Source organism: Harpia harpyja, chromosome 4 (genome assembly GCF_026419915.1).
Source record: "Harpia harpyja isolate bHarHar1 chromosome 4, bHarHar1 primary haplotype, whole genome shotgun sequence".
Lineage (NCBI taxonomy): Eukaryota > Metazoa > Chordata > Aves > Accipitriformes > Accipitridae > Harpia > Harpia harpyja.
In genome coordinates this window covers 34,610,768-34,636,108 of record NC_068943.1, presented here as the reverse complement: position 1 = coordinate 34,636,108, position 25,341 = coordinate 34,610,768, and the positions used below count along the sequence as shown (strand labels likewise).

The 25,341-nt window shown below is 45.6% G+C and overlaps 1 protein-coding gene across 1 annotated transcript in view; it reads right to left on the bottom strand.

Annotated features, from left to right (window-relative positions):
- The window catches only part of LHFPL6 (LHFPL tetraspan subfamily member 6), a 149,495-nt gene that overhangs the window by 122,477 nt on the left and 1,677 nt on the right, over window positions 1–25,341 (bottom strand). Inside the window, exon 2 of the mRNA XM_052786227.1 lies at window positions 23,820–24,379. Coding sequence (XP_052642187.1) covers window positions 23,820–24,204 — 385 coding nt within the window. The 5' untranslated portion in view covers window positions 24,205–24,379. The remainder of the gene's footprint in view (window positions 1–23,819; window positions 24,380–25,341) is intronic.

Sequence of the window (25,341 nt, the reverse complement as noted above, 5' to 3'; positions counted from 1 at the left end):
GCATCTTCTGTGATATGTTTTCACACTGAGGTAGTTCAGAAAATTAAAATAATCAAGAAAACAATAAAGTGAAGTATTAAACTAAAAATATCAAATGTACATGACGCATAATAGGCAACAGGTACAAAGTCATTCTGACTCACTCTTCCCACATGCAAATGCAAATTCTCTCCGTGTCCTCTGTTAACTGCATGTGCCAATTAATCTTGCAATCACATTATCACAAAACTCTGTTTGGCACTTTTTCTTATTTCACAGCATATAAAGGAGCTGCCCCAGTTCTTCACAGGCACAACTCTACATAGAGACCCCATCACTGGGACATGCCAGGGGGTCACTTCGGCTGTGCTAGACCCTGCCTGACAGGCTCAGCTATACAGGATTTCCTGCAAGTTTTGCGGTGAGGTGTACCAATGCCTTGGTTCTTCTTCAGGTGTGGACCCCAAGCCACTGTTTGGCACAGCATATCGGGGTCCCACTCCTACCAACAGTAATATTTCCATCAACATTCAAGCACAGCTGTTCCCCACCAGATGCTGACACCAAACTATGGCAGTTGATCAGGCTGCTATGCTCCTCGCACTAGAAACTCTTGGGTGGTGCAGGGGCAGTCAGCCTGACTGTGGGCACCTGCACTTTCCCGCTGACCCCCAAAATGCTGTGAGGGAGAAAGTTTGTTTCTCTTTGGCCTGGCAGGGAGATGAAGGGGCATATTTCAATGAGATTGTTCACCCCCAGCTGAGGTAGCCAGCTGAGCACCCCTTCTGAAATCAGAAGATATGAAAGAAAGAAAAACTTCTCAGATTCCTGCAGCTTGAAGGTTAAAATGCAGGAGGACAGCCAGGGCGGGGAGCTTTTATGTGATGTTTCCTACCTATGTTGCCCTAACACAGGCATATCTCAAGACTAGTTAAGAACACATAGGGTTTGAAGTAGGTGCAGTGCCAACCTAAAAATCATGTTCAGTCCATCACTGGTCTTAAATGTTTCCTTCCTTGTGAATATGATGTTGTGCAGCCTGCTGCAAAGTACTGTTTGTTCAGTGCCACGTAATCTGCAGAGCTATTAATTGCTCATGGGAAAGATCCAGTTAGAAAGTGTGGTGAAACACCCTAATAACTTGAAAGAATATATAATCCATGTTTCATTAATCTTCTAAATACATATTTGCACAACATATTAAAAGTACAGGAATTATATATTTTACATATACAAAAGATGACCACATAATGGTTCCATGAGATCTTTGATCTAAAATCCCCTTTCTGATCTGTGTGGCAGATCTATTCCTTGCTTGTTTGTTTGTTTGCTTTTCTGGCCAGAAGCATACAGATTCTTGCCTCTGTACACAGGGAGAACAGAATGTCCTTAACAAAACTCATTAAACACAACAAAGCAGCTCTAACCTACAAATCTATCAACGGAAAGTTTTACATTTTTTTACAACGGTCTTTCAGTGGGTTTCATCCTGTGACCCAAGACCATAGGACGTGTCATGGACTTCTGTGAGGGGTCCACAAAAGGTAACTAAGCACAGCAAGCTTAGCCATGCCCTTCAGCAGTCTAGGGAGTCAACCAGTCAGGAAAGGTTGAAAACCAGTCATCTAAACAAGCATATATAATCTTTGTACATAAAAGAAGCTATGACCTCTTTTGAACCATGGGATACCATTTCTTATTACAAGAAAAGCTTCACAAAGAGAAGAAAGTTAACTGCGTCTTTCAGTCAGGACATGCCTTATGCACAACTAGACTAAAAAAAGACATTTAATTATGGCAGCAAGGAGCTCAACAGGGTAAATTACCTTGAAAAACAGTGTGTGTTAGCTTGTGACCAACTGTTTGCACAGTCACCCATCAGCTCAGGCTGCACACAGTATAAATTTCTGTCTGCCTCAAAAATGCCAGGCAGATAACCCTGTAGTCATAGCTTAGCATAAGGAAGAGGCACATCATTATACCTGTATATTTTAGTAGTGTTTCCACATGACAGCTGGTTCAGTGCCTGCTCATGAACCTACGACTTGAAAGGCCTCTACTCAACACTTCTTTAAATATAATTTTTATATGCAACTTTCAATAAGTTTCTAGCCACCTATCTGTAAAATGAAAATATTCCTTGCCTGTGCTAAGAGACACTGTGAAGATAAAGATTTTACAGAAATGTACTTTTATAACTTAGATTATTGAATTCTGTCAATCAACTTTGCCAGAGATGTCATCAAATTGTGTACTCAAATAGTGAAGGGGAAAAAACCCAAAACCAAACCCAAACAATTATGCAGTTTAAGCTCCCTCAAATCTTCCTTCTTCTGCCATCCTGTTTTGCCCTCATTATCCATCTCAAAGACTGAGTAGTTTTGTTAAAGATGCACCTGCCTTCTCAGTTTTATTTGTGAGTATTTGGAGATAGCCTGCAATGAAAAATCTGATTGTAACTTGTGAATTCACATTTAAACCTGTTGAGACCATAGACGTGTCAACATTTGCTTTCCACTCTTGTTTATGTACTGTTCAAGATCACTGAAAACCACGCCACCTCTCCCTTTGGTTTACAGCAGTCCCACTCTATTTTCAAAGTGAACTTGTATTGCCGATCCAAAAGCAGCACCTTGCACCATCTGTTTGCAAGACGGAAGGTTCTCCATTGTCCTTGTATCTTTAGAGGTTAAGAAAAATATCTGATATTTTGAAGAGAATCTAATCAGTCTGGATTTAAATGGGAGCAACCACTACCATGACTAAGGAATGCTTGCTGGATATGGCATAAAGTACTTCAAAGAGCATCCTGGGAGGAAAGGGGAAAAACGTGAAAAGGAATCAAAAATATTTCATGACATATGAACGGTTTCCAGATGTAAGATCAAATCCAGGTTGCTCTGTCAATGGATCAGAACACAGATCACCATGTACCAAATTCAGAGCTAAATGGAAGTAGTGGGGGCTGTTATACTCTTGCCAAAGTCAAAATTAAGACAACTTTCACAATGAGTAAGCATAAAAATATAAAAAGTTAGGGGAAAGAAACTAGTACAGTCCAACCCCTCTTCCACCCCAAACTTCTTCACCTCCTAGGTCTTCTCTAGCTACCTTGCCTTTAGTGTTTGGAGTGGCAGCTGGTTCTATGCAGATCCTCTTTATCTACTTTTGCCCTATTTACTGGGTGGTTCCTTCCAGACTGAAAATACAGCAAAAGATCTGCAGTTTCAAAACTGATTTAACAATTAGCTTATGCTCCCTCTTCACCTAAAAATGCTGGCCAGCTCCACCACACCCAGATAGGCTACACTGCCCTTCTGTTGGGAAACGTGGAGACCCATCTACAGACACACAGTCCATCATGTCTTTCTACAGATACTAGGTGTTATTAAAACAAAAGTACTGCCTATCCCTCATTTAGGGTTTTATTTTACAGAACAAATAAAAAGCATGACTTCTTAAAAGGCATAGTATTTTATCTTACGCTTTTCCAACTGGATCCTAACAGCTTTCATTGAGGCTGAATTAAGAGTCTTTTAAAATGTGTAAAGACTATTGCTGACCTATTTAAAACAAAGATAAACAACAACAACAAAAAACCCTCTCCATGACAAATTCATTCCACACTCTTATTTTTACTACAAAGACAGACAGTCATACAGCCTAAAATCACAACCAAGTATAAATTTTGACTGTTCTCATGAGGGCCATTGAAATGAAAGCATTTGCTTGCTGAGCTTCATTGACTGAAAAACATCTTGACTGGGTACATTTAAAAATGCTGCTTATCTGAACTGTTTCAAGAGATTAGTTTGCATATTTAATATGTTAATGTTTCACAAGTAAGAAGATTTCCAAGTGACTTATTACAGGACATATAACTCAGCAGAGCCCTCAGTCATTTAAGTTGGTACCTTAGTCAGTAAATGCCAGCTACACCATTGCACACCACCTCAGAGCCCATCCGTGGCAGTACGCCAGTTTTGCAGATCCTGTTCCAAAATCCAGGTTAGATTCTGTCTTTCAGCAGGCTATTTCTCAGTGGTTTATATTTTCACTGTCACTAGCAAGTCAGTAAGACTGCATATCTTTTGAGCTCTGATTAATTTTGCCTCGACACTACCAAAATGCCAAGTATAAACTTTAACTCAGGTTCAGAAATGTTAATCAGTTTTGAAATATCTATGGATTGCATATATATCAAGGCCCATAAATACTCAGAGATGTCTGTCAGGTTCCACATGGCATTAACAGTCTTGTTTCTTTCCAGCTGAAGGCCCACCAAGTCAGGTGTTCATCAACACTGATAATGAAATATGTCATCTTGAAACAAAACAGTCTTGTATTAAAGTCTTCTAAGTTATAAAATGTGAAAATATAGCTCTTCTAGGATTTACGTTTACTCGCATTCTCAAATAATCTTTTGATTATTTACTCTTTAAGAGCTGCCACTGGCCACATTGGTTAAACATTTCTGTAAATATTGATGTCTAAGGTAATCCTGTGTATCAGATCTGCATAATTAGATTATCAACATAACATGATTTTTGTGGTTTAAACCTCTACAATTACACTAGGTATACAATTTATAGGAATCTCCAGCCTTAAGGATATAAACCAATCATTAATTTTGTTGAAGAGGAAGAAACTTCCCCCAGAGCAGTTTTATTGCTTAACAGTCTGCTATATTAGGCCTGCTACTTACACTGGAGCATTTTGTGCTGGAAACACCAATTAAGGATCCCAAACTTCATGGCCTCATACTAAAAGAATAATCTGTATTCTTACATTCAGCTTAGTAGGAAAAAAAGCTCACAGAAACTATTAGTTATGCCTTCATCCATAAACCAATGTTCTCAGCCAACCTGGAAAAACAAGCAAGATTTCAGTCCACAGCCAGAGGTCCATGCACTGAACCCGTGCTCTGGAAAGATGTTTTCCATCCCCAGAAGAAAGGGTGAGGCCCCCTTTTCCAGCCAGATCCAAGCCAAGGCTGATTTCGGCAGCACTGTGCCAGTTTTCACTGGCTGCGTACCCAGCTCGCTGTTCTGAAGTGGCACCTGGAGCACACAGCTCTTGGAGCAGCCACTGCACTCCAGAGACATGGGGGATGCTTGGAGACACCGCTAGGAAGACACCCTTCCCTTCTCGGCACAACTAAGCCTCCTCCTTCCCAGTAAACTCAAGCCACTGCCTGAGATGTAAACTACAGTCAGCCTATACACCAAAGAGATGTTACATATGTGTATGCGTACGCCGACTAGTCCTATCCCACAGGAAACCTCCAAGGAAGAAGGGGTCCTTGAGGAAAAGCCTCAGCAGGTCTTCTCCCACCAGGAGCTACAGAGCACAAAGGTCTCTCCTGCGAAGGAGGTGGGGAGCTGCCCGTAACCTCCAGCTTTCCTGAGGTGTTTCAGGAAAACCTGAGGTGTTTAAGGAGGCTCAAGACTATGTGCATGTGGAAGTATTTTGTCTATGAAGGGACTATGGAGACCTTAGGGTAGAGGAAAGCAAGATGCTCCATTGGTTAAACTGAAAGGGCTTGAACTAATACCTTCTAAAGGGCATAAGGAAAAGTTTCCTCAGTCAGAAGTCTCATTCTGAAAGTGATTTATGGTCTCCCAAACTTGGCTGCTCTTGGCTTGCAGTGAGGCACAGGTCTGTCAGTCTGAGTTACCTCTGAATGCGGAGCTCACTTTTAAGCTTCACTTTGAATTAATTTTTAATTAGATACTTTTACAAATTTTAGTGAGAAACCATAACACATTATTTTTGGATGTTCGGTTTGGCAGACTGAAAAAGGGCTGGCATTTCAGAAGGGCTGGCATTCTGCAAATATAGGCCTTTTAGAGCACACCTCAAAACCACTTATACTTACACAAAACCACTTATACTTACACAAAACCACTTATACTTACACAAAACCACTTATACTTACACAGATCTGCCCAGCACCTGCCTTAGACACAGACTTGAGAAAATGCTGCTCTGCACCAGGAAGGAGGTAGCAGTGATGTGAACAAGAGACACCAGGTCCATGCTGGGGTGCTCACATTCCCTCACCCCACCTACCAGGGACTGAGTATCAGATACTAAAAGCAAAACAACCACGTTTGCTCTCTGCATTCCTGCACTCATACACAAACACACACACTTCCCTAACAAACCAGCTTCCTGATCTGTTTTTGAAAAGAAAACTCACATAGACTTGCTGAGCAGCCCAGGTTGCAGAAGGCTTGTCTCACAACCTTGGGTTGTCAATCCAGCAGCAGTCCACTAGCTCTGCTTTTAAAATAAAGCTGTGATTAGCCTGAAGGAAATAAAGTTTGTCTCTTACAGCAAGCTGTTTAACTGCACTTTTGACAGTCTTCAACTATACCACCAGACAAGGACAGGAAGCACCTCCTTTTCGTTATTATCACACATGAAAAACACTTGCAAGCTCACCTGGCTTCCCATGTATTACTTTTCTACACAGATTTGCCATGGTGTCTGAATCGTCTTCCCCCACCTGCTCTGCCAAATTATTATGGTACAAGCGCTTCACAAAAAAAGCACAATTGCTTGAAATTACACTAGAGTCAAATATTGATAAAAAGGTGTCACAGAGGGAATGAAAACTAACTGCTGTGAAATTTAATGAAACCCACTGTGTGCCAAGGGCACAGGCAGGCAAATTGAATTTAAAAAGGTGCCAAGCAGGGAAGCTTGTAATCAGACTAGCCACTATGTTAGATGAGATAAGCAGAATGACTTTTCTCTATCACGAGATCAAAACAGACTGCAATTCTTATGCATGAGATGAAAAGTTACAATATTTATCCTCCCAGCTTCCTGTGTTCTTAGCACCGGATCTCCAGCTTAGTGGCCTGAAATGGAATTTGCCATCTCCAGCATAAGGCCTGTCCCAGCCCTCGCAGGTCATCAAGCTTTTTCCTGACACAGTTTTTTATTGCAAATTGTTATGGAAAAGAGGAAGAAGCTAAAGAGAATAGCGAATGGCTCAGCATAAGCTATCTTCAGCCATGGTGTCCCCTTCCACAGCCTGGGGAATGAATTGGAGTCAATGGAAGAGAGTAGGAAATAGAACATAATGCTAACATAGGAGAAGAAGGAAGCAACGGACTCTGTTCAACAGATAGCTCCGTGCTCACAAGGAGAATGGTTTCCAAAGCATCGTTCCACTGTAGCCTGTTAAGAAATCATTTTACTCCTCACTTATTATAACAGTGTGTCATGGTTTCAGCCCAGCCACCACAAAGCCACCACCAACAAAGCACCACACAGCTGCTCGCTTACTGCCCCCCCACCCCAGCCATGGTGGGACAAGGAGAAAATATAAAGGCAGGCTCGTGGGTCAAGACAAGGACTGGGAGGGATCGCTCCCCACTTATGGTCACAGGCAAAAGACAGGCTCAACTTGGGGAAGAAACAAAATCAATCTAACTTACTACCAATCCAATCAAAACAAGGATATTAGGAAGCAAAACCCAACCTGAGAACACCTTCCCCCCAGCCCTCCCGGTTCTCTCCACCTCCTCCTGCTGGTGGCGCAGGGGAACAGGGATGGGGGTTGGGGTCGGTCTGTCATACCTGGTCTCTGCTGCTCCTTCCTCCTCAGGGGGAGGAGGACTCCTCCTCACTCAGCCCCTGCTCCGCCATGGGGTCCCTCCCACGGGAGACAGCCCTTCCCCAACTTCCCTGGAATGGGTCCTTCCCACGGGCTGCAGTTCCCCACAAACTTCCCTGGAATGGGTCCTTCCCACGGGCTGCAGTTCCTCACAAACTTCCCTGGAATGGGTCCTTCCCACAGGCTGCAGTTCCTCACAAACTTCCCTGGAATGGGTCCTTCCCACGGGCTGCAGTTCCTCACCAACTTCCCTGGAATGGGTCCTTCCCACGGGCCGATCTTCAGTCACAGACTGCCCCAGCACGGGCTTTCCCACACAGTCACAGCCATCTTGGGGGGCCTCTGCTCCCCTCCATGGGCTGGGGGGGACAGCCTTCCATCTCACCACGGGCTGCGGGGACACCCCCTCCTCCAGCACACCTCCTCCCTCACTGGCCTTACTGCCTGCAGAGGGGTTCCTCTCCCATCCCAATCCCCCACTCCCTGCAGCTTTCCCCTCTTAAATCTGTTCTCCCACAGGTGTTACCACCATCACTGATGGGCTTGGCCTGGGCCAGCTGCGGGTCCGACTTGGAGCCAGGGAAGCTTCTAGCAGCTTCTCACAGGAGCCACCCCTCTAGCCCCTCCCCTGCTACCAAAAAACCCCACCACACAAACCCATAACAGAGTGTTATTTTGCAATAGTGTTAAGAAAAGCCTGATCTCACAAACAGAACTGTGCTTGCATTCATTTATGGGAGTAATCCCTCAAACTCTGGCTGAGGACAAGGGACAAAAAAGCTGTGCAACCCATCTTTGTTGGAAATAGCTTCAGCTACATTCATTATTTCAGTGGCTTGGGGCGTTATCCGTAGTTTGGGGGACAGATGGGAAGGGCACATTGGTATTTGCCTTGGCCCTGGGCCACACAGAGGGGCTCAGGGTCTGCGTCTTTGCCTCACTGATGGGTTTCATCACCACAACCTGCTCAAACTTGCAGCCTGGCCTGAACGCCCGGATTCTGCTCTTGCTGGTCTGCCAGTGATCCTGGAACACTTTCCAGAGAGAAAGTTTCTAGTTAGAGAGATTTGCAGGACTGAACAAAGCTCTCCAAAGCCAGCCATTGGGTTTCTTGTAAAAGGACTTCTCATAAAAATGTCCTGACTTTTATAACAATCTCTTGATTTTGCAGAATGAGCCTGTAATGGTTTGGGGGTTTGTCTTGGCTGTAAAGAGCTTTATCCCAGTATTTAGTGCCATTCATCATGGTTTTACTGCTGTGCCAGAAAAAGGACTTGAAAACTAACAGAATTCCTTGAAATCTGAAACATGCTACAGCACAGAAGTCTTAAGTTTTGTATTTTCCTGCATGTAACCCCTACAGCATCTGAAAGACCCTCTGCGAGCCAGCAGTAGCAGCAGATACATATGTCTGCAGGTATGGCAAATGGAGCTTTACCAGGGGCTGGAGCTCCTCCAGCCCCCTCCTGTCCCCCTCCACCTGCCTCCTTCCCCCAAAGCACCCTGCTCCCCTTGCCCAGCTTTGCTTACTGTAACCTGGGCCTCTGACTGCTCCCACTGTTCTGAGGATGGAGTTGAAGTAAAAGAGCTTTTTGAGGGATGCAGGTTATCTGAAGAGGAAACTCTACCCATGAAAGTAATACATCTGTCATTTGTTACTAAGCCAACATTTAGAGGTCTCCTTTCACTTACTCCTCTACAAAGCGCACAAGAAATTCGTCAGCATCAGTTCTTATCATATTAAAAATGCAGTAAATTGAAAGCACCCTCAAGTTCCTGGTCTGCCTTTCTCTCAGATAGGACTTCTTTGGAGCAGCAACTGTCTCTGTCTCTTCCCCCAGCACAATGGATTTCTAGAATTTCCTACATTACAACTACCACCACCATAACAGAAGCAACACTGCACAGCTGAGGGTGTTTGTACAAATTTGCCAGGCAGATGTACTAATCTCCAAACAACATTTAAAGCTCGTAGTCGTGCAGCAGTACCTGGGCTGAGTCAGAGCAAAGTTTGAAATGAAGTACAAAGAAACTTCCTCTCACACATACACTCACAAAGGTCCCTCAACATCACGCTACCCCAGTTTCTATAGATTCCCAAACCTAAGCACTTTTTGGCATGTCCTGGTAACCCTTCCCAGTAACTGGCATTCAGCTATATTGTGCCTGACGTGAATTGCTTGTGATGCTCTGAATATCAAGTTCATGCTGATTTAAAAGAAAAAAAATTTAAAAAAAATACATCATCAATAGGCTTTCAGCTAGCTGCAGACTCAGACAAAAGCATGAACTTGTGAAGAAGTCAGGCAGTGCGCTCCTTAGAAGTCGTAAGGCTATTTCTTACACTCCACTATGTTAGCGGGTTTCATATCCTTTCACAGGGCGCTGTATTTCAGAAGCAGCTTTTGTTATTCCAGATTGATCATTCATGGCTTTATCTCAAATCTTTTCTCCTCAATGCAAGGGACAAACTCCATATCCCTTCACATTTATTAGAAAACCATTCTTCTCAAACCAACAGTACCACTTTATATTACAAAGGCATCTTTATTGGGAGACAATGCAAGACAACTGAACTGTCAGATTGCAAAGGAAAGGGTCAAATCTTTACATTACTACAGAAATGATATGGTGTTTATCAGAACTCTGCATTTTCTGCTTCATTCTCTCTGGAGCCTTTTGGATCATGCTACAAGATAAAAATAACAATGATTTCTAATAGGTAATTGCTTAGGCTTTCTTTCATTAACATTTTCTTTATATTCCCACAAACTACTGCCAAGCTTACTTAAAAGTCTGTTAGCCCAGTAAAGAATTGTACCTGCAAATCAATTCAAAATGGTCAGTCCTCATGAAAAACTGAGGTTTACCAGGCTTATGCAGGAAAATGTAGACTCAGCTCATGGTACAGCAACCCTCTCAAGAAAGAGTTTTGTTCTAAGGCATTAGTCCTGCTGCAATTAATATTCCATATCTGGGGAATTAGGTAGGATCTGGCATCCCGTGAAGGTCTCTGCACTCCTACACAGCAGCAACCTCCTCCAAATCTCGCTAGCCACAATGAGAAGCAACGGCGCTGAGCTCCAGATCCTGCCCTCCCCTGGGTCCCATGGAGGAATATTGCTGTTGATTTCAGCAGGTTGGACTCTAAGGAAAAGCCAGTCTGGAGGGAAAAAAAGTCTGCCTCTGTTCTCAGATGTACCTGTGACATCAGGGGACTGACAGTGGAACAAACAATGTGAATGAGATCTAATCAAGCCTAGTGAATCAGCCTTACCACCAGCATTGTCAGGGTGCATTGACCATGCCCAATTTTTCATGCCTGAGAAGATACAGGACAGCTACTAGAAGGGATCTGTCAAATGCAATATTGCCCCTCTGACCTGTGATGTCTTGTGGTGGCAGAGCCATCCCAAGACCAAGGAGAGGATGCCCTTCTTGGTCCTGTGTGACTTAAGGCCATCTCCACATGGTCTGAATGCCACTTAGGACCTTGCACTTAGGCAATATAAAAAGCTTAACATCGCTGAAGTCAACAAAGGTATTCCACAGATCCAAAGGAAACTCCTGAGCAGGGAGCCAGCCAACACGATGGGCACTGCAAGGCATGCAGCTCTGGGTGGAGTTTTGGTTGTACAAATACATCCCATGTTTCTTAATTACATAGTGCTCCTTCCTAACTCCTCACTGCGTGGAAATGATACATTGGTTGCCCTCAAGGTCTACACCCGACTTCATTGAAATGATGGAGATTGAAAACTGTCTTCTTGTACTTTATAAAGCCAAAGTTAAAGACCTTAGAAGGTAAAAATGTGTATTGGAGAGGTAAAAGGATGTGAGTGTCCTGGTTTCAGCTGGGATAGAGTTAACTGTCTTCCTAGTAGCTGGTACAGTGCTATGTTTTGAGTTCAGAGCGAAGAATATTGATAACACTGATGTTTTCAGTTGTTGCTCAGTAGTGTTTAGACTAATGTCAAGGATTTTTCAGCTTCTCATGCCCAGCCAGTGAGAAAGCTGGAGGGGCACAAGAAGTTGGCACAGGACACAGCCAGGGCACCTGACCCAAACTGGCCAACGGTGTATTCCATACCATGGGACGTCCCATCCAGTATAGGAACAGGGAAGTGGGGGGCAGGGATTCGCCGCTCGGGGACTGGCTGGGTGCCGGTCGGCGGGTGGTGAGCAATTGCACTGCGCATCATTTGTACATTCCAATGCTTTCATTATTGCTGTTGTCATTTTATTAGTGTTATCATTATCATTATTAGTTTCTTCTTTTCTGTTCTATTAAACCATTCTTATCTCAACCCACGGGTTTTGCTTCTTTTCCCGATTTTCTCCCCCATCCCACTGGGTGGGGGGGAGTGAGTGGGCGGCTGCGTGGTGTTTACTTGCTGGCTGGGGTTAAACCACGACAGTCCTTTTTTGGCACCCAACGTGGGGCACGAAGGGTTGAGATAACGACAAACCTGACCAGAGCTTGTTAAAACAAATTTGTTATAAGCATTCGTTATATCGGTCTAATAGTCGCTGGTCATTATGTTGATTTATGTGTTCTTAGAGTTGTTGCTCTGGTTTTTAAAGTTCTGTTATGTATCACCTCGCTTGCTGTATGTAGTCCCTCTTCTGCTGCTTATCATCCGTGGGAGGTGGATTAAGGTTTTCGCTTTGATGTATTGTATAACACTGGTTTATGGTATGATAAAGTCGTCGGCTGTGGGATTAATCCGGTACTTGCACCCAGCATTGTCACCTTTATACTGTGGAAGCCATCTGTGGGAAACTATTAATAATTATACCATTTACCTTTCCTCCTTGGAAAACCAGTCTATGGGTGGGATACCTTTCTTCCCCTCTCCTTTCTCCTGCAGTCCAGTTACAATGGTGTTTGAGAATTTTGAAAAATTTGAATACTCTTGGGATGTTGGGACCAGCACGGTCCTAGCCCTACTGCTAGGAATTAGCATGCTTCTGAATGTGGTTCAGCTCTCGTTTAAGGTTAAACAACTATTTAAGAAAATCACCCAGAGATCTGCCCCAAGGCTGGATAATTATGAGTGGCAGGGTGTGTGGGGTAGTATGGGCAAGTACCTAGAAAAGTGGGCACCTCCAATGTTTTGGAAATTCACCCCTGAACAAGTGCAGAATCCAGAAGAACTAGTAAAATATTTGGAAAAGGTATGCTGTCACCCCGGCAGCTCCAGAGAGATACAAATTACTGCAACGTGCTGGGGCCTGGCCCATGCCTATCGAGCCCTGTTCGACACCACTCAGTACCCTCAAGGGGAAGAGAAGGTCTCTGGACCTAACAACAAAACGATGAGCACTGCGGTCACTCAAACCTCGGCAACAGGCACTGCGGCCCCTCCAGCCCCGGCGACGAGCACTGTGGCTACCCAAACCTTGGCAACAGACACTGCGGTTATCCAAGACCCGGCGAGCGGTACTGCAGCTGAACCAGCGGACCGACCTGCACCAGTATCAGTTGCCCCCGTACAGAAAAAGAAATATACAAAAAAATCAGCTTAGCGAAGGATGAAGGCGAACCAGGGTCATCACGGGAACAGGAGGAAGAGGCAGAACCAGAGGTAATAACCCGGTCCCTATCCTTGAGTGAGCTGCGGGATATGCGAAAAGATTTTGGCCGCCGTATAGGTGAGCATATTATCACCTGGCTCCTCCGATGCTGGGACAATGGGGCTAATAGCTTGGAATTAGAAGGTAGGGAAGCCAAGCAGCTGGGATCGCTTGCCAGGGAAGGTGGCATTGACAAGGCAATTGGAAGAGGGACACAAGCCATCAGCCTCTGGAGGCGACTCCTGTCAAGTGTGAAGGAAAGGTACCCCTTTAAGGAAGATGTTATATGTCAATCAAGCAAGTGGACAACCATGGAAAAAGGTATCCAATATCTGAGGGAATTAGCTGTGCTAGAGACAATTCATCATGATCTGGACAACCCACAATTACCCAAAGATCCAGACAAAGTCCAATGCACACGACCCATGTGGCGGAAGCTTGTACGGAGTGCACCATCGTCCTATGCCAACTCACTGGCAATAATGACCTGGAAAGACGAAGAGGCACCGACAGTGGATGAAGTGGCTCGCCAACTCCATCAATACGAAGAAAATCTCTCCTCCTCCCTACAAGCCTGCATTTCGGCTGTGGAGAAGCTGTCCGAGGATTTCCAGCAATTCAAAGAGGAGATGTCCTGTTGCCCACCTGTAAGGACCAATGTCTCAGCTATTAGGAGTGAGCGCTCCTCTGCCCAAGAGAGAGAATATAGAAGGTACACACCGCGAGGTGCCCTGTGATTTTACTTATGTGATCATGGAGAGGACATGAGGAAATGGGATGGAAAACCTACCTCGGTCCTAAATGCACGGGTACGTGAGCTGCGAGGAAAAAACACCACAAAAGGGGATTCTACCAGGAAAAACGCCGCTCCGGTTTCCAAACAGAGTAGAAGGGCTGATCTTATTTCTGATCCTCTTGAAGGGACTTCTGAGCCAATTTTACGAGAAGTGAATACTGGATACTCTGACCAGAATTAGAGGGGCCCTGCCTCCAGCCAGGTGGAGGAAAGGGATAACCGGGTCTATTGGACTGTGTGGATTCGATGGCCTGGCACGTTAGACCCACAGGAGTATAAGGCTCTAGTAGACACCGGCGCACAGTGTACTTTAATGCCATCAAGTTATGAAGGGGCAGAAGCCATTTCTATTTCTGGTGTGACAGGGGGATCCCAAGAGTTAACTGTATTGGAAGCTGAAGGAAGCCTAACTGGGAATGAATGGCAGAAACACCCCATTGTGACTGGTCCAGAGGCTCCGTGCATCCTTGGCATAGACTATCTCAGGAGAGGGTATTTTAAGGATGTCCTGGTTTCAGCTGGGATAGAGTTAACTGTCTTCCTAGTAGCTGGTACAGTGCTATGTTTTGAGTTCAGAGCGAAGAATATTGATAACACTGATGTTTTCAGTTGTTGCTCAGTAGTGTTTAGACTAATGTCAAGGATTTTTCAGCTTCTCATGCCCAGCCAGTGAGAAAGCTGGAGGGGCACAAGAAGTTGGCACAGGACACAGCCAGGGCACCTGACCCAAACTGGCCAACCGTGTATTCCATACCATGTGACGTCCCATCCAGTATAGGAACAGGGAAGTGGGGGGCAGGGATTCACCGCTCGGGGACTGGCTGGGTGTCAGTCGGCGGGTGGTGAGCAATTGCACTGCGCATCATTTGTACATTCCAATGCTTTCATTATTGCTGTTGTCATTTTATTAGTGTTATCATTATCATTATTAGTTTCTTCTTTTCTGTTCTATTAAACCGTTCTTATCTCAACCCATGGGTTTTGCTTCTTTTCCCGATTTTCTCCCCCATCCCACTGGGTGGGGGGGAGTGAGTGGGCGGCTGCGTGGTGTTTAGTTGCTGGCTGGGGTTAAACCACGACAGTGAGCAAGGAAAGGAAAATGCCGGTCGAATATTGTGAGAGAGTTCTGAGTGGAATACCTAGTAAGCTGAGTTTCCTGAGAGAAACAAGAAAAAAACCACATAGACATTTAACACCAGACTGGAGAAAATCCTGGAAAATACACCATTGGGAACAATCCTGTCCTGTCTGTAGGGCATATGACCTCATCCACACTGGAAAATATTGAAACATTTTGATGCCTAAATGAAGTTCCCAGTGATATTTGAGTATCTCATGGAGCTCAGGAAGCAAAACAAGCCGGATCTTTCAATGCAGAAACAAAATTGCTAACTCCAACCCAGATTCTGCTCTAATCAACACAAATGCAGAGGATCTGAAGTGAAGTAACTCTGAATTTACTTTGACTCTACACCAGCAAAATAGGTTATTTGCTCCCCTGTCTCACATTTTCTGAAGTTTCATTAGGTTATGCAAGCAAAGCCTTTTGAAATGAAAAGTGTCACAGAAGTGCTGAGCATCATTGTTCCTTTCTAATAAAAGAGGGGGAAAAAAGCAAGAAGCCTGAACTTCATTCTACAGATAAATAAAACAGCACTCTGGGACTTCTTTAGATCAAAAATTCTATTCTTAATGCAAAATTCTGCTTAAACCCAACACAGTTGCAGCAATATTCAAAACATCACTTTTATATTCAACATCAATAGGAAAACAAAGAGAAGTAAAGAGATTCTTCCCAATATTTTAGCAGCATCTTTTATTTTTTCTAAAACATCAGCATTTCCATTTTAAATGTGCTTCCGAAGCACTTAAAATCTTACTCGCAGAATTCGCTCCAGGCTGAAACTCTACAATGGTTTTTCTTCCCCTGTATTTAGGCAAAATTTACATTAGGAGTAAATATAATTGAAAAAAAAAACAAAAACAAAACCCCAAAATGAATGTATGTTTCAAAGCACAATTCAATATAAACAAGCTAATTCACTGAGGTAGCTCTTCAAGAATAAACTCAGCCTCGGAACCACACCCATTTTAGGCTAATGTCACGATCAAATAATCTTACCTCTAGGATAGAAATACTGATGTCATTTGTACTAAGTGTCACTGACTTCAGAGGACACACAAAAATTCGCAGCCTGTAAGGGCCCTGCTGCTTTTTTAGTAAGATTTTGAAACACCAAAGAGTCAAGGTATCTGAAGTGGTTGGGGACAGAAAGAAAAAAACAAAGACAGACAGCTAAGTATGAAGGCTACTCTCTGCATCATTCCTCTTCTTCAAGTTGCATCTCCACTATTCCAGCAGCATTGCAACTCCCTGCTTGCTCTGCACCACTCGTGACCTTGCTGGCAGGGATGGCCTTCTCAGAGCTACCGATTCTGCACTTTATGACCAGTAATGTTTATTACTGATGCTTCCTTGCTAACCTGCTTCATTAAAATGGTTGGTGTTAGCTTAAATAGCAAATCTTTGCTAACTCAGGTCTCCTTCAGCGGGACTCCTTAGGGAACAATTGCACAAAAAGCTGTGCTGTTAGATCTGTCAGGGCAACAGCCTTTAGCAAGGCTGCAGTAGGAACTTCTGTGAGCAAGGTGAAGGCAACCATGGGAAAAAGGATCCTCTCTTAAGAATATACAGAATCTAAATCTGCACCTTTTCTTTACCTATTTCAGATAAGTACATGCTAACTTTGATTCCCCTCCAGTCAGATTTGGTGGCCCACACATAGAGGAAAGATTCAAGCAATACAGGCTACATCTGATTAAGAGAGTAGGAATCTAAGTAATGTCATTTATAAACTGAGAGTGACAGAGGACATATATTGCATCACTTTGGCTTCAGTCCTGAATTTGTCTTATATTTTAACTCCCGTCTGAATACAGCAGAGAGCGAGCTGGCTAATCTTCAATAAAACATATGCTACAAAATCTGTTAAGATAACATCCCTGTCTAAATTTCCTTGTTCTGAACGTCTTCCCAAACAATAACACTTCCCTGCCTTACTCATCTGGACTCCAAACCTAAATCCAAGAATTTGACTCTGTGCTGTACCACAGCATGTGAAGGTATCTTGTGGTGCTGGGAAGCAGATACTGAACATAGGCAGTAGCAGTCACTGGATGCAGTTTAGCAAGTCAAAGTCAAGCTGAGAAGGGATGAAGCTGCAAAACTACACACTGCACTTAATCTTTTGGTGGATGCCTATAGAAAACTGGAGAGAGAACTGTTGTGAAACATAGCAGCTATGAAGCAGCTTCTATACAGGTTGTTCTGGTAAAGAAACCACAGCACAGCTTAAATGGATTAAAAGCAACCTAACTGTTGGCTCTTAAAAAAAAAAAAAAAAAAGATCCTCAAGAAAATGTAATTTTGCAATGATATATTCTTGGTGCTACATTTTTAATATTTGCATTAATGATCTGGAAGAAAAGCAGTCGGGGTAATTCACCACTGGAGCAACTTAGGAAGATCCTGCTTTTCTCAAAGTTAATTAAATTCAGACCGGAAGCTTTTTTCTCCAAGATATCCTCTTTTTCAAACCGAAATTATATGAAGGCTGTCCTATGACCTGTGCTACAGCAGACCTCAGACTAAATAGTCACAGTGTTCTCTGCTGACCTTATTATTGCTGAATCTATGAGCTATGACATGACATGCAATCACTCACTCGCAACATTTAACAGTGCCGTGTTCCTTGTTTGCTCTTCTTCCGTTACCTTCTGGTGAGGCATCTGTTCCTTTCATATGCCCCTCTTGCAGTGTCTTTCTATGTGCATGTATACACTGGATTACTACCCAGCCTGCAGCTTGTCGTTGTCTAGGATGAGGATTGCCCTGTCACATGCCTACATGAGCACAGCAAAGTCACTGAAGCTTTGCATCTGACAAGAGGAAAGAGAGAGGAAGATGTGGCAAACCAGCCCTGCGCAGCTAACTTGCAGGTGAAGAAGGGGACTTGGTGTTTGAGAGAAGCAGATGCCCCTCCCTAGCCTCTCCCCAAAAGTTAGCCTTCTGAAAAATATTTTTAGGCTAAAGAGGATGAAAGAATGAAAAGGCCATTTTTGCATGTTTTTATGCCCGTTTTTTTTTCAGGTACAAATATCAGGAGGAGTTGGGAAGAATATGTATAGATGGGGGAAATGGTTGAGATAGATAGGCTTGGGAGAACTGCAGAAGAGTCTGGGGTAATCGTTCCCTTCCTGGAAGTCTCTTGACCATCTCAGATCCTCCCTGTCTGCAGCAAGGCTCTTCTCAGTTACAATTTCTCCCTATAGGCAGAAAATGATCCTGACCATAGTCTTCCAGGCAGAAAGCAGAGAGTCTCACTTCAGCTGTCAGACAAAATAATGGCTACTGGTCACTGCCTGCAGTTCTTTTCCTCTGGCTCCACACAAACCTTTCCCGGGAGTTTCTAGTCCCTGTAGTCAACTGGAACTACCCTCACCAAAGCCCCTAATGACTTTTTCTTAGCCAGTCTCAGAACTGAGATGGCCTTCATTCTCCTTGATCCACAGGTTGTCTTTGCCAGCCACTTTTCTTGAAACATGACTTAGGTTCAGTGACTCTCTCCCTCCCAAGAGTCTCCTCTTACTTCTTTAGCTGTTTCCCCAAGCATTTCCTTTGAGGGAGAGCTGCTTCTCTACATGGTCCCACAGTGCTATGACCTAGTGCTCTTCCCTTCGTTGCCCTCTACATTTTAGACCTTGATCGTCTCACCTGCAAAGTCAGATTCAGCCATTAATATGCTAACAACTTGCAGATGTCCTTTCGATCTGTCTCTTTAAAATCTCCAGCCCCAAATCTCAAAGGCTTTCTCTAAGATTTCATCACAGACAACACAGAGCCATCACCCCACACTCAACTTTCTCCTCATCTTGATGGAGCACTAGCTTATTCTTCTGTCCTCTGCACCCAGCAAACACTTGTCCTGAGCACCCTACGGGTGATGGAAACTACTATGGCCGCTATTGGCATAGGACACTTGGAGAAGGATTCTGCAGCGATTTCACGTGGTGCCGAGAGCTTTTTTCAGAAGGCGACATTTTTTTTCTGAGACAAAATCAGAAGTTGTTAGGAACTGTGTCTCCTTTTTCTCAAATAACCAAATGCTCCTTTCATCACCTCCTTCTTCAAGAGCTCTCCAGATTTTCTAACCAGCAGTTCAGGGACCATCATTTCAGGAGTTGCAGCACTCCCATGAGACACAAGGGAAACAAGATAGAGAAATGAGGGGAGGAAGAGAAGGTGCTGCTGAAAACTTTACTCATTTACTGAAGGGAGTAGCAAAACTTGTGCTTTACTTGAGTACCATCAATGAGGGATCAGTACTAAAGATGACAGTACAAATGGCATGGATACCCCGTAACCATAGAGAGGGCTCACTTCTCACATGCCACTCAGAATCAGAGCCAAAGCGTCAGGTTCAGAGGTGTCTAAGTCGGCAGGTTGTTTCATGCTCTGTTCCCTTGGATTTATCCCCTCTGAGCTTGGCTTAGCTGTCCTACGCAGCCAAAGGGAGTTCTGAGCTAGTGCAGTTTTCATCTATAATTCCTGCGCACTGACCATTTTAATGAAATGCTTCACCTTGCCAGCATAACACTCTTTAAATTGACCATCCTTGCAATACTTGTGTCTTTTGATCCACTGCCTCTCATAAAACTGGCTAACCTTTAAGTTCATTATGTTCTTAAAATTATTGCTATGTTCTTAAAATCATTGCTCTGCATTCAGAGAGTGAAACTATTCACCAAATTAGTATGTCATATCTGAGCTACTTACCTGCAAATTTCTAGTCTCCCTGTTAAAGTGGAATTGACTTGCCACAGCACAGCAAAAAGAAGATCAATAATTACAGACTCCAATTTGCCAGAGATTTGTTAAACTTCGCTTCCTGCTGTCATGCCCTCAATAGTTATGGTCAAAGATACATCCTTGCAACCTGTTCTAGCTACCTTATATATGCCTCAGTTTTCCAAACATTCAGAGGGAACCAGCTGGAAACACTGCACTTACTGTTATCAGTGAAGACGGTATCCATCTACATAACTGTGCCCTCAAGAGGTTACAGACAGCATAACTTTCACCTCAGTTGTCAGTTCTTCGAAGCAATCCAACAGAAACGTCCCTGAAGCGTGTTCTGAGACACCGAAGCAGCAGTTTGCCAGCGGTGCGCTGCAGACCACTGACAGCCACTGCAGAAATGGCTGGCCTTGGGCTGTTGGCTACTTCTTGTGGCCCACCACCAAATTTCCTTACAAAAAGCTAAAAATAGCATTGTTTTTCATGTAAGCAACTGCTGTAATGGCTACAGAGCTGCCACGTGATCGTGCATGAGAAAGGAAGCAGTTCCTGCAACTGCAAATGGGAGGAAAAGTCTACGATGCGATCTTCCTACTAGGAACAGAAACTTGGCATGTATTATCCCAGAGTCATCTTAAAATACATGTATGCTCTGTAGCCAGGATCATCTGAAATAGCAAATATAGACCAAGTATGTAAGATCAACCATATCTAAAGAGCCCTTCTAACTCTGCGTGGATCTACAGTTTCTTGCAGGTTCTGCCACTCAATTTTTATGAGAAGAGCAGATTTATGGTATAAGCACTCATGAATAATTCACTCCCATGAGTTGCCACATACAACTTGGGGAAATCCCAGCTGTAAAACCTTGGCACCGTTTAGCTAGTGCAAGCTGCAGTACTTTTATACAGGTGTTATTCCACTGACCTACTTGGAGCTACTCCTCCTTCACGCTGCTAGAAGAGGAGGATCGGGCTGTTTGCTTACAACCTCTGGTAAGCAAACCTCTCTGCCACCTCTTCACAGCAGTAAAAATGCTTCCAGTGTTGGACTAAGTTAGTTTTAGCAACCTTAGTGGTTTGGCTCACCACAGCTTCAGGGGCTTGTACATCTCACCCACTCCTGGACCTCCCATAATACTCCATTGTCAGTTGGCTTAGTTCCTCATCAAGTCCATGTTTTTAAATCATGTTGAGAAAATTACTTGGATCCTAGACTAATGGAACACCACTAAAGCCATAAACTAGCTACACTGAGCATGTCTTTATGCTGGTTTCTCACTTCAGGAGAAGTATGGTTTATTCCAACATTCGCCCTCCACCACTGGAGCAGGAGCCACAGCAGGGTGTTGGGGCAGGTGACTCACAAAAAGAAAGTGAAACTGCCTAGCCATCTCCTTGCCCTAACACGGAGGGTGAATTAATAGCATCACTCAGTGAGCTGCTTACTTCCCCAGGCTTTTTCTTCATATAAAGATAGGAGGGGGTTCTTCTCCCCAGTCAAAAAGAAATTGTGAGGGTTTTATTTGGTTAGATCTCCAAGTGGAGGCCAATTAAAATGACAATCACTGTAGTGCCACTGAGTCATATTCAAAGCACACATCGTGGTATATAACTAAACCTACAACTGTGGCACAGGGAACGAAGAGCTGACATTCCCGGTTAGTAAATAAAGTGAACAGCTCGTGGCTATCTTGACATAAAACAACCTAATAATTACAGTGCCTAAGTTAGACATCTGAATAAATGTAGTCATGTCATTTAAACAATGAAGCTATACTGATTTATAGCAGCTAAGGATCTGATTAAGGATGTAAGGATCTGATCTTTACCCTAATATGTCCCTTCAGTTCATCCAAATTATTGGCTGTCACCACCTGGCCTCTCCCTTGTGTCCCCACAGTTGGGTTTTCAGCAGGTTAAGAAATGACGGATTGTCACTTTGTTCATTTCTTACACACTTCCAGCAGTGTGCAGTGAAATGAGAGACAACCATAAAAGCCAGTAGAGGGGAAAATTAGACACGCTGTGTAACTAATTTCTGAACGGTAAGCAAAGTTGTTGGCAATTTTCGTTGCATATCACAAGTTTACATTTCTCTGAATTGTCCCCTACCGAGGACAAGCACTACCTGCTCAGGCCCTTCCAGGCGGGATGGGATGCTCGCTGCCTGGGACAAGCAGCTGGGACAAGCTCCAGGGGAGGCCATGGTGTGGTCTGAAGGGACTTCTCACCTCCTTGCACCGGAGTCACCATCCGCCTCGGAGAAAGGCACACTCCTTCAGCCCACACCAGCGTCATGGGGAGCGGGGTCCCTCCCACATCCCCCACCCGCCCGCCCACTGCCGGAGCTGCTGCCTTTGCTGGGGTGGCTGTAAGCAGACGCGGGCACAGCTGGCCCTGCTCCGTGGGCAGGCAGGGGAGCACGGCCGCGAGAAAGGGGCCAAAGGCAAATTAAAACCAGACGAGCAGAGCCAGCAGTTGGAAAGAGGGGGGTGGTCAAAGCACAAGCCTGTGACAGCTCTAAGTGAAAGTAGCCAGACCGAGCGGGCGTGCAGAGTGTCATGAAACCAAAAATCCCCTCCACCCCCAGGCCACCCAGCTGGAATTGTATAACGGAGCAGTCTTCATGAAGCTGAGGCTCGCAGCAGAGTTAACTCTCCAGCAGCTGCTGCACTTTCGAATTGTCAGCCAGATTAAACACAAGAATGCCTGTGGGTCGCAAAGCTGAGGGAAGGGTGATGTGATGGGGTCGGCTTGCTCTGAAGTGCAGAAACTACTCAAAAAGCTGGTGGCAGGGCTCCCCGCGGCCAGGAGGGAGCTACACTGGCATCGCCTGGATGGAGGCTTGGCACAGGGCCCTTTCCTTGCCTCGGCTGTCTGCCCCGAGCTAGACGGTAGCAGAGTTTTTGTCTTGTGCTTCCTTAGGCTGCAGACTTGGGATGTATCCAGACTGCCCTTGCGGGGCAAGTCTCTGTTTGGAGAGGGGAGAGGTGGGGGTCCCACTGCAGCCTGCTCCACTGGGGCATGAGCCGGGGCACCTGACTGGGACTGGACGCTGCAGGACACCCGAAATGCTGGTGCCTGCGCTGGCCGGGCACCGAAAGCTTGGGGAAACACGTCCCCTTACTGGGGCGGGCGCGCAGCAGGCGAAAGTGAGTGCCACTGAGCGGCGTGTCACCGATGACGAGAGAGTGACGATTTACTGGGAAAACTGCCCTATAAAAAACACGCTTGAGGATCCTGTTTCTTGTCTCATACCCTTCAAATACTCCACAATTATAAATCCTCCATACAATTACAAGCTAAAAAAAGGAGTGGAGGTAATTCTCCCACACGCTGTCTGGCCCATGGACTCAACAAACCTGCGGCACCATCAGCGGGCAGCGTGGGTCAGACAGCCCAGCGGGGCTCCTCCTGGGAGATGGTGAGCCACCTCCACCAGGGATAAACAATCCCCACTTCAAACCTGGGCCACAGACTTGTTGCCAGATCCATGCAGCTGCAGAGAGCAGAGGCGGAGGGAGCTGTGCCAGGGATGGGGGTAGGAGGCAGAAGGAAGAGAGGTTGTTCCCACATAACACGACCTCTCCTCTGCAAAACCGCGATGCTCCACGGGGCTCTGCAGCCCCCACGCTTCCCCAGGTACCTCCATCCCAGCTGAGCTCTGCTGGAAACTTCAGCCCACAAAACTGCTGCAAAGACGCTGGCTCGCAGAAGTCGACTTGCTGTGCAGCTCCCAAAGGCTGCACAACAGCTGGGCAGGGACTTAAGCACAGGAGAGGGACCACAGGCGGCTGCGCCTCTGGGCCACTTTCAGGCGTCCAGACAACCAGCTCAACCGTCAAGGGAGCCAAGCGGTCTCCTGCGCTAGCAGAAAGTTTGACTCATCCCCTCCTCATCCCAACGCACCAGGGGAGTCTCCACACATGTAAATCGACAGCCTGAATGCCCCCATCCCCTCCCGCCATGAGCACTTACCCCCCAGGAACTGGATGCCTCCTGCCACCCTGCCCACAGTCCTGGAGATGAGCTCGGACACACAGCAGCCCATGAGCGCCGTCAGGGCCACCAAGAGGAGCAGCCCACAGCCCAGGCCCGTCACCACCGTGCAGATCCTCCACTCGGCGCTCGGGATGGCCTGGAAGGAGGCATAGCGGCCACACTGCTCCACCATCACCGTCGTCTGGTGGCTCTCGTCCCGCACTGGGTAGGAACATCTCCGGAAAGTGCCGAAGGAAACCGACTTCTCCAGCTGAGACCCCAAGAGCCAGTAGGGCATGAAGAAGCCCACACAGGAGGCGGCGGCGCAGAGGAAGGAGAGGAAGGCCCAGATGACACCGGCACAGGTGAGGCTGGAGGCCATCTTTGTATCTGCTCCAGGACCCCTCGCGATGGGGAGACGGAAAAGCAGCTGTGTATTTTAGAGAAGGTTTATGGATAATCCGGAGTCTCTCAGCCTTGACAAATCCTCGCACTGGGGGAAGCTCGGATCCTGACAGCCAGGGGGATGTTTCCTCCCATCATGAAGTCAAAGATCCCTAATAAAGTAGCAACACACAAAAAAAGGAGAAAGATACAAGTTCAGTAATACTGACATTAGAAAAAAATGTTTATCTGCCAGAGTGCTTTTCCTTCCTACAGGACTTTTCATTAAGACATCTCACTTTTCCGTCCCATCCTTGCAAGCAGCCGCCAGAATTGCTGTCAGCGATACCAGCTGCCAGGGATGGTGGGACGGCGGCGGTGGGAGGGAGCAGGCGGGCACAGGCTGCTGTGCGCATCCAGGAACGCTCTGCAGCCACCTTCAGGGGCTCCCCGTGTACTTGCCTACTCACTTTTCTCCACCGAACATCTTGATGTCTCCTGTACCAATGGAGAAAAAAGGCAAGGTCTTGTTTATCCTTAGCTAGTCGGCCCTTCGTCCTGCGACGCCCGGAGAACGTACTCCACGTTATACATGGCCCCGCAGCTTCAGTGCAAAACCACTCGCAGTGCCCAAGGCTTTTCAAAATCGGACCCTTGTGGCAGAGGTAAGCCTCATTAACACACCCTAAGAGAAGTGTTACGAGGTGGCCTGTTTTCCAGCACTCCCTTAAGTTGTTGGCGTCCCTGCACAAAAGGAGCCTTTTATCACTTGACGCCCAGAAGTGCCAGGAGCCCCAACTCCAGGTGGGCTGTTGTCGATGAAGACGTTGCCACATCTTTCGGATTCACTCCCACATAACCTCAAGCAGCACATGATTAAACAGGGGTCTCTCTCAGTATTCCTGCTCGCTCTCAGCCCAGCTCCTTCTCTCCTTTGCCTCTTCCCAGCTCAAACCCAGGAGCCTTAACCCCTCTGCATCCTTCTCAGACAACTCCCAGCCTCTAAGCTCAGTACCAGTGTGACCAAGTGCGTTTGACTGTCATAGAAACTCAAACGCTGCTTCCCAGAGGCTGGGGGTGTATTTCTTTTTAAATCCACACTGGATCATTACTCCAGCTGCATTTGTAAATTCAT